This window comes from Brienomyrus brachyistius, chromosome 14 (assembly GCF_023856365.1).
Source record: "Brienomyrus brachyistius isolate T26 chromosome 14, BBRACH_0.4, whole genome shotgun sequence".
NCBI classification, from domain to species: Eukaryota; Metazoa; Chordata; class Actinopteri; order Osteoglossiformes; family Mormyridae; genus Brienomyrus; species Brienomyrus brachyistius.
The window spans coordinates 19,167,556-19,177,084 of record NC_064546.1 but is presented as its reverse complement, the minus strand read 5'-3'; the positions used below and the strand labels follow the sequence as shown (position 1 = coordinate 19,177,084).

The following is a 9,529-nucleotide window of genomic DNA, read 5'->3' as shown; positions in this document are numbered from 1 at the left end:
AAAGTCCCAGAAAAATACATTTAAAAAATTCAGCAGCAATGTCTCTTACCAGAAAACACGACCCAGTTGTTCAAGATAATCCACAAACTTTGTAGTGAGCAGTTTAATGTAGGAACTATTTTCTTCTATCAAACTCCACACACCAATTGTGTCACTCCGCAGAAGATACGAGCACAAGCGCCCCGGCATTATCTCATGTGCAATGTGGAGTTTTAAAAAATAATTCTGGATGAAATAATAAAATCTCACTCTGCACCGGAAAGACGATGAACAGCAAGACCAGCACTCTGCTGCTCAGTGTTTATCGCGAGGGCTGCACACAGCCTTTTGCCAAGTGCCACAGGAGTTGCATTGGGAGTCATACTGGAAGGCAGTACTGAAGTGCTTAGGGACTGGTTTTATTGACCATTTCCGTGGTTAAAATCTCAGAAGGTAAAGTGTCACTGTGCAAATAGGCAGGCAATGCAAGCTTTGAATAATAATAAAAAACCTCAGTATAAATAATGCACAGTAAAGGAACGGAGGGAGCAGCAAAGTACTGGAATCTGGCTGCTCTGCTTAATAAGGCCTCTGTTGGTGCCGTGAAGAAGAACGATGAGGAGGGGGTGTTGACTTCAGGGAGCCGGGCGCTCAGGGCTGAGCCGGGCCAGGAAATTTGCAACAGGCAGAGTAGGGAGGACTTGTCAAGTTGAGATCCAGTATTTAGCGGCTCTGCGGCCACCGAGCTGCGCATGAGGCAGGGTCCCCCATGTTTCCAGTGAGGAGGATAAACATTCTTCTCCAGCAGACACACTTTGCAGTATTAGTCAAAATGGTAATGGGCCCATTACGGAGCAATAAAATATGTCCAAACACATCCATTTCTCAGCGTGTCCTCATTAAGCGCCACTAAAATAGCTGACTCTGTGCAGGAAGAACATAAACTCTAAGTTTCTGTAGCAATAATATAAAAAAATGGCCCCCTGCTTTTAAAAATATTCCTTCAGAAACTGTATATATCATTTAAAAAAAAAAAAGACAGAACATTTAAATCCCACAAGTTAAAATTAAAAATCACTGAAACTTTCAACTCTGCCACAGAGTTGCTGTGTTAGCAAGGAAAAATGTTTATGTGCAGTTTTATGACCGTATGAAATATTTATCACACATAAACATAAACCAGCATTTCTAGTTTCAGCATTCTATTACTATTATGAATCAATATGATGATTTACTGAAGCAACAGGAGGTCACACAGAATATTATTTTAAAAGTGTATGTGTGTGTGTGTGTGTGAAACTTAACCGTCTCAGCTTATGTGTGTAGAAGATGTAAATATCTGTCACACGATCACAGCTCACATCTCTACACTTTTTACAATGCTTCTTCCTTGCAAGTCGTGGCCTGTTTCAGCTGCCTTGAAGCCCGTCTTTAAAAGAAGCGCCGTTAAAATAGGTCTAAAAATATCCGGAGAAACCGTGTACCGTTGTGGCGAAGGACGTCTCCTGGAACTAGATTCTCTGCAAGCGAAAGATTCTCTGAAACCTGATGCCATGAAAGTCAGGTTAAAGATTGCCTGCAGGACAGGTAGTGGCAAATGAGGTCAGAAGATGCCAGGACATAAGCTCATCTCAAGCCCCTGCACCTCTGGAAAGATATATTGATATTTCTGTGGGTCTGGTGAGGTAAGGGGGGGGGGGGGGGGCTCCAGTGTTGTGCAATGGAGGCTTCTAATCATACCCTTCAGCACCGGTTACAGGAGTCAAAGCAGCAAGGGTCCCTCTTGCTGCCAATAGCAAGATTACGAAGCCTGGACGTCATTTTATGAAAATAACAAAAATAAAACCTAATGATATTTTAGCAGCACAAAACACATTTGGACCAAGCACTGAGGTACAAAATATCGGTGTGCTTACTGACAGCAGCGTTCTTACGGACACATTCATCTCTGTTCTGTTGATGAATAATCCCTACTCTGTACATACTGTACAAGAAATACAATGACACAGAAAAATCTATAAATATTTATTTGGAACAAAACATACAGAAGTCAGTCTGGGCTCGTTGTAGATTTAATTACCACCGACTGTCGACAGTCAAAGATATATGAATGTAACAAACACAATATTCCTCAAAGAAAATATACTTTGACATTTCTCAGCAAGAACACAAGTCGAGATATTCAAGTACTCAGCAGTATGAAAGTAATCTGAGCCATGGTGTCTTCATACTGTAACGTAAACACCGACAAAAAACTGTAAACCCCACTAAATAATTCTGACTGATCACAAGAACAAGTCTCAGATTGTCTCATATCTCTATGTAGAGACAGTCATACACAATGGCATTAAGAGTAGATGTACCAGACCATACCAGACCATACAGAGAAACACTTCTGAAACCTCAGAATTCAGATGCTTACAGAACATCCCTGCGTTCCTGGATAAGCTAGATGTCTGAGACAGACACGTTCTTAACTTTTTTCTGGGGTTCTCTTCTTCATTAGCTAGCAGAACAAAATAATTACCTTTTGTTTTAAAGCTACTGGTTTAAATCGTACTTGTGCCATTCAGAAAATCAAAGGAGCTTTGTGATGGTATTTGTCTGTACAGTATTTCTTCCCAAAACAAAGTACAACAAATTGGTATGAACACAATTTGGTTTATGCAAAACCAAACCAGACTAAACAGCTTGCTTGAATGGTATGTGTGTTTGCTCTCTGACGGATCTGCATCCTCTCTCATATGTACATTTCACCAAGTGTACTCTACACCTCTAGTACCCTATACCATGAGTACCCTAAACCACGTGTACCCTATACCATGAGTACCCTAAACCACGTGTACCCTTTACCACGAGTACCCTATACCACGAGTACTCTATACCATATGAACCCTATACCAGGAGTATTCTACACCACATGCACCCTACACCACGAGTACCCTATACCATGTGTACCCTGTACCACGAGTACTCTATACCAGGAGTACTCTATACCACATGAACCCAAACCACGAGTACTCTACATCACATGTACCCTACAACACGAGTACCCTGTACCATGCACTCTTTTATTCCCAGCAATGGGTCACCATTGGGACTGATTCTTCTTTTAAAACTTTCACCAGAAATATTACACCCTCCCGTATTAGATTAAAAAATACACCTTGTGTAGAGATTAGAAAACACAGAAGTTAGTTCATGTGCCATTTATGTTTCTCCCAAAATGTTTATTATTACACCTGATTACAATCTCTAGATTTAAACGGTGTACTAATAAACACTTCTGGCCAAGATTAAGCTGCACTAATCTTTACTTTTCTTCCCCTCAGATTCAAATCATAATTAGAAAGCATAATTAGAAAAGGCAACCGGCTTCGGAAAGTAACTGATATACATCACGATGCAAATTAGCGGTTTCGATTAGAGATCATCAGCCACAGAAAGAAGCTTTCAGAGTGTGTGAGATTGTTTTTTCATGGCGGTGCTCAAAAGGAGAGGGTGTTCAATTTATCCAATAAGCAAACCCAGGCTATCATCATCTTTCGTGGGGGGGGGCTAATGGCTGTTACATCAAGGCTCATTTTACCAATAATGGCATCATATGGAACTCTGCGGCAGACGGAAACCGGACTCCTGATGGGGGCAACCTGACACTGAGAAAGACCCTCTAAGCCGTCAGTCTGCACACAGAGGTCGCAGAGAAGCAGCCTCAGCGCAGTCGGAGGCCGTGAAAGTTTCACGGTTGCATAGGCAGAAACCTCCTGGCGAGATGATGCTGGCCTGGTCCCTCTTCTCTTGCAGATGTGCCATCTAGCAGAGCCTTTCCATGGTGAGTATCTCCAGTATATAGTACTTACATTTCCTGTACAAAACAGATATTTGGGTAACAATACATTTGTACATTTCCTGTACAAAACAATAATTGGGTTTTTTATACTGGATTTTCAACTTTTGGAACTAGAGTGTGTGAGCGTGTTTATTGTGTATAAACGTCCCTGTATTGTGATAAAAACCTGTTATTTTGATGTTGTGGAGATCATTCCCTAAAAATCTGTGACTGGAATCACAGATATTATAAAACATTCTTTAAAACTACTCTCATGTCTATTTTGTTTGGTTACTTATGGTTAATCTTAGAGCTGGGTAGGTCGTCAGCGTTGGGATTAGGGTTTTTCCCATAGAAATGAATGGAGAGTCCCCACAAAGACATGAAGATAATCATATGTGACCCATCACCACGAAATGAGTCTTAAGTTGCACTGGTAGAAATACACCCATAGGACTCATTTCGTGGTGATAGGTCACTTATGTGTGTGCGAGCGGGTATAACTATCCTTATGGGGACACAATGTCCCCATAATGCGATAAATATCCATTACTCTATTTTATTAAAATCGGTGACTGCTATGAAAAAGTTAAAAATGCAAAAACTCTTGCATTTTGCTTGGTTAGGGCAGCGTGGGAGTTAAGGTTGTCATAGTTAGCGTTAGCATTTTTCCCATAGAAAATGAGCGGGCCCCATAACGATAGGTATACCCTACATGTGCATGTTTGTTTGTTTGTGTGTGTGTGTGTGTGTGTGTGTGTGTGTGTGTGTGCGTGCCCTGCAGTACACTGGCATCCCATCCTGGGTGTTCTCCTGCCTTGTAGGCTGCCTGTACAGGATAAGTGGTTTGATGGATGATGGATGGATGGATGGATGGATGGGATTGCCTAAATAAAACTATATCTCTCTATAGTGTGACTGTGTGCAGTGCTGTAGCCTAGTGTTAGTTTCAAGCCCTTCGCTCTCTATGTGTCATTCCTGCTTGCATAATGTTCCTCCCGCAATCCAAAAACACACTGCTGAGTGAACTGATGTTTTGTGTGTTGTCTGTTGTATGAGTGACTGCACTATGTTCAGGGTGTCCCCATCCTGAGTTTGTTGGGATAGGTTCCAGGTTCACCCGGAACCTGCACTGGGTACGTGGTTCTTGCAGACAGAATTCTAATTCTTCATAAGGTTTCAAAGTAAGGCAATGCCTTCCACATTTTTTACCCGCTCAAAGAGAGAAATATCCCTTACTTGCTGGACGCAATAAATTTTAACGGAATTAATCAATGACAGGCCAGGCAACTTGCCAAGGCGCACGCTGCAAGAATTTCATGCCTCAGTTTCTCTGATGTGTCCTCCAGAACGCCTTTCAATGTGATGATAGAGGCGCCAGAGGGGGTCTTCATCCCATTACGCCTAATGAGCTGAGGTGTCACATATCGACTGGTGACAGGTACGGCATGTGCGCAGCGTGTACGAGACACAAGTAATACATGGCTCCTCGTAACACATCTATTCGCACCTCGGGGTGGGGCTGGGGGGGGCAGGGGGTGTGCAGCAGTAACATCATTTTTATGCAGGTGTTCAAAGAGGCATAAAAAGCCTCAGACAACAGTGAAAGTAATGGCCCGGATCTAACGGAATCTCCTGTTTCGGGAAGGACGAAAGGACGGAGTCGCTCGGAGACACAGAAAATCCACTTAGAAGTGGGTTTGCATGATCTCAACATTCAACAACATGTGAGCAAAAACGCTTCCAGACTGTACGTTACCTTTCCCGCTATCATCTGTGAGTTCGCTTAGATTTTCTGTAGTCAATTTGGTTTCCCGTCTCAGTGAACAAGCCTCGTAGAATGAGCCGTGCAGTTCCAAATGCTTATGTCAGGACTACAGACCTGCTCCGTTTAGAGTCGATTTTAATTAAAAGTAATTCTAAAACAAAGTGACTTCGCATTCAGCTATTTTCTAAAATGGATTATCCCGATTAATTAACGATTCCAGCATCTTACCTACAGTGTCACACGACTTGGTACTACGACAAAGATAAAAGCATTAATCACACTATGATATAAAAGAATGTACCTTCCCAGTCGTGCAGCTGAAGTGAATTTAAGAAATTGAATCAGACATCCAGTATGACCTGTGCACTGGAGCCGAATCGCTCAGGAGCGTCCATCTCCTTAATTTCTGACACAACCCGTAAACAAAGCCGTCAAGCCTCCATCCTGGATGACGTGGCTCGCCTGGAAACCCTCTAATGATGGAGAAGATATATCTACGGAAGTGCTCATTAGTCCTGGTTTCTGTACGGTATCCGTGCCGTGATCCCTTCCTGGCCAATAAATCAAGTGCTGCGGACTGGGCCCTCGCGACGAACAGCAGAACGCCAGACAGAGAGGTTAGCTACCCGGAGTAATTCATCACAAGTGTGAGGGGACCCTCACTGAGACAAACTGTCTGACACATTACCTCTCCTGCGGAAACAATCTCGAAAAAAGACAAGCTGCATCGAAACAGACACAGCTATGGAAAATAAGATCGATAAACACTTATGCGTGGACATAAATACATGACATATACATATATGTTCACGAACCTTTGTAGAATGATTATAAAAGCAGTAATAATAATCGTACAAATACAACAACACATGGGCTAATATGCATATACCCACAATGCATAGTACAGGCCTAAGCAAAGCTACATTTAACAAGTAATGATATTTGCTCAGACTTTCAAGGAATTGCAAATGGAAAAATCAAGCATGGAAACATTGTATGAAAGGAAGAAGTGGAGGAAGAAGAGAGAGGATGCTTACAGATCGATGCAGGGAAAGTCTCGGAGATGTCCTCCATGCTGGCTACATCGGTGTTGCGTACGCGACCTGACAGGTCCTCTGAAAAGGCAGACATGGACCAGTTAACGATGCTATACAGGAAACAGTAGCTTTACCGTAGTGATAATGCCTGCCTGTTCTTCTATCCCATCCAAGGAACCCCTGCCAATGGGACAGGAGCCAGGATCACTATGATCCTGTATAAGTGGTTAGAAAACGGATGGTCGCCCGTAAATTTATTCCAGTGCAGATTTTTAAATTGATATCCGCTAAGTGTCCTTATTATCGGCATTGCTTTAGCTGACAGCTCTATCCAAGGTGACGTCATTGCTACGGTCTAGCGGCGGGGGGGGCAGGGCCACGGGTTACGTCGGCCTCCATACTGCAGCCGAGAGGACATTCCTGCTTCTCAGTCTGACAAGAACTGATGGGTATCTCACATGACCATGAAGACAGAGCTTGGGAGGAATTCAAAGGATAAAGTCATTTAAAGGTTAAAATGAATGACAATTTTTGACATATTTTTTATGGGTAGCGTCATTATGAGGCCGTGGACGGAGTCATCAAGTGTTTTAACAAATGGAGCAAGTGGTCCAGGATGGCCGGTTCCACATGAGCACCGTGTCCATCAGACGCTGTCCTGTATCACTGGCACACCCGTAACCAAAGGCCATTAAACACATGATGATGCTGGAGATGACGGTGACGAGCGTATCGGTGCGCGGATCTGACTCCGCGGATCCGCTTATTTGAACGCAAGTGCCGGACCTTCCGTCGTGTGCCTGCTTCTCACCTGCGGGGTCGAACGGAATTCCGGCCCCTTCTGTGACGGAATGTCGGACGAGGACGTTCCGATATACGGGGGATAAAGAGACGCTTTTCGCCGCATTGTCTATCCGGGGCTGCAAGGAAAAGTGAGAATTATTCTTTGGTATTCCTAATAGAACCACATACACAAATGCATATAAATAAATAAGCAAACGAGAAGAGTACCCAATACTGAATACCACTGAAAACCCAAAACTAATTCAAAAAGTAACAAAATCAAACATTCCTGTTTATATGTATCACTAGCTACATATTTCATTGTAGCTAATTTGCCAAAATGCCATTAAAATAACTTAGACTATATGACGATGTCTATATGCTGTGGCTGTATGCCGAGGCGGGCTCACCTGATCCAGAAGCTTCCTCAGCCACCGGAGCCGGGCCTCTGTCTGCCTGTTGTGGAGCTCCAAGGCCTGAACCCGCTCCTCCAGAAGGCTCTTCTGCCACTGCGAGAGCTCGTCTTCCACCTGGCAGTCCTCCATCGCCTCCTCTCTGCGGTCATAATCTGCCGCTTCACACTCTGAGGGGCCGTATCGGTCCCTCTCAGGGTGCGGCACCTTCAGGTCTCTGTGGTCTGCGTGCGAGGTGCTGCCAGACAGAGAAAAAGACGCGAGAAACTCTTTGTGTACGTGATTCCTCGGGAACCCCCCTGAAGGACCCCTTCCAGTCATTCCAAAACCAGCACACCTGATTCAAACAATAAAGGCCTTAATGTTTACTTAATTACTTGAATCTGTTGTGCCAATGGTGGAACATAACAAACATGTGGGACGGCTAGGGGGGTCCCCGTGGGGGGGGGGTTGATGCACATTTCATGATGTGCCCAACAGAAGTAGCTGATTGAGTAATTAGAGCGTTAGCTGATGTTGGTACATCAAGCAGTGGGAGGGCTTACATTGTCAAGGCTACTTGCTTCACGAACAATTCCCCGGGACATAGCTGGGGGGCCCAGATTGAAAAATGATTCTCCGCTCTAATCGGCTCCGGCAGTTTCGCGTGGCACCATCTGACAAATAGCTGTCAGACTGCATCAAAGGAATGGCCCTCAGTTCTTCCAGACACATGCAGGACGGCTTAGCAAACTGAGTATAAAAGGGAATGTGTGGACTAAAAGACACCGAAACGACGTCTGAAAACATGCATTGTTATCCATCCATCTTCCGAATGCTTATCTTGGACAGGGTCTGGGGGTCAAGCAGGGGCTCACCCTGGATGGGGGGCCAGTCCATCATGGGCACACAGACCTAAGTACAGACTTTGGACAGCCAGAGAAAACCGGCTTGAGAGGGAGAACAAGCAAACTCCACACAAAGAGCACAGATGAGTATGCATGCCTATTATTTATGTTATAGGTACTTTAGTCATTACAAGGCTGTGCAAGTAGTTATGGAAAATGTATGAATAAGGAATGAGTGGTTATAATTTAGTCCTGTCTAGTTTATTCAAGTCCAAACAGCAAACTTCTATACTATCCAATGGTGACCCTGTTCAGGGGTGATTGTAGGATTTAAGGCGGGTGCAAAAGAGGAGCCAACCATATCATTAGCCAATGATATGTTATATTTCAGTGAGTGACAGGGGAGGGGCCATTCTCGGGGCCAATCAGTTTTCAGCTGGGGACAGTACCCCTGTAGCCCCACCCTGTATGTGCCCCTAAGCTGGTTACTTTTTCTCATTTATAGATGACTCACACGGTGAGGATGAAGGGGCGGGGCTATTGTTGATTGACAGCATGTGGGAGTTACCTTTGCTCACACTCGATCTGGGCGATGGTGTCCTCCATCCCAACCTGTCCATCTCCATCTGTCACATCCCAACAGTGGCTGGGGCTTTCCGGGTGGCAGAGGGGCAGATCCGGGCCCCCAGAGGGCAGGTAGGAGATATGGGTGTGGTCATCTTCTATGCTGGAAGGACAGAGGAGGGCAAACAGGTAGAGGAGCAAAGACTCTGGTCTAACAACTATCACCAAAATATCAATGGCTTAAACACTGAAATGTATGGACAGCTTATGTAAGTCAGACTGATTCACACAGCTGACTGATGCAAAATAGAGAAAACAGCTTCAATTGC

The 9,529-nt window shown here is 44.3% G+C and overlaps 1 protein-coding gene across 3 annotated transcripts in view; it reads right to left on the bottom strand.

Annotated features, from left to right (window-relative positions):
- Positions 1-1,998: 1,998 nt before the first annotated feature.
- LOC125707894 (utrophin-like) overlaps positions 1,999-9,529 on the bottom strand; it is a 62,021-nt gene continuing 54,490 nt past the window's right edge. For all 3 annotated transcript variants that reach the window (XM_048975310.1, XM_048975309.1, XM_048975308.1), the window contains 5 exons: positions 9,205-9,363; positions 7,807-8,047; positions 7,425-7,533; positions 6,614-6,691; positions 1,999-3,844 (listed from right to left, as the gene is read on the bottom strand). In XM_048975310.1, the coding sequence (XP_048831267.1) occupies positions 3,843-3,844; positions 6,614-6,691; positions 7,425-7,533; positions 7,807-8,047; positions 9,205-9,363 (589 nt within the window). In that variant the 3' untranslated portion in view covers positions 1,999-3,842. The remainder of the gene's footprint in view (positions 3,845-6,613; positions 6,692-7,424; positions 7,534-7,806; positions 8,048-9,204; positions 9,364-9,529) is intronic.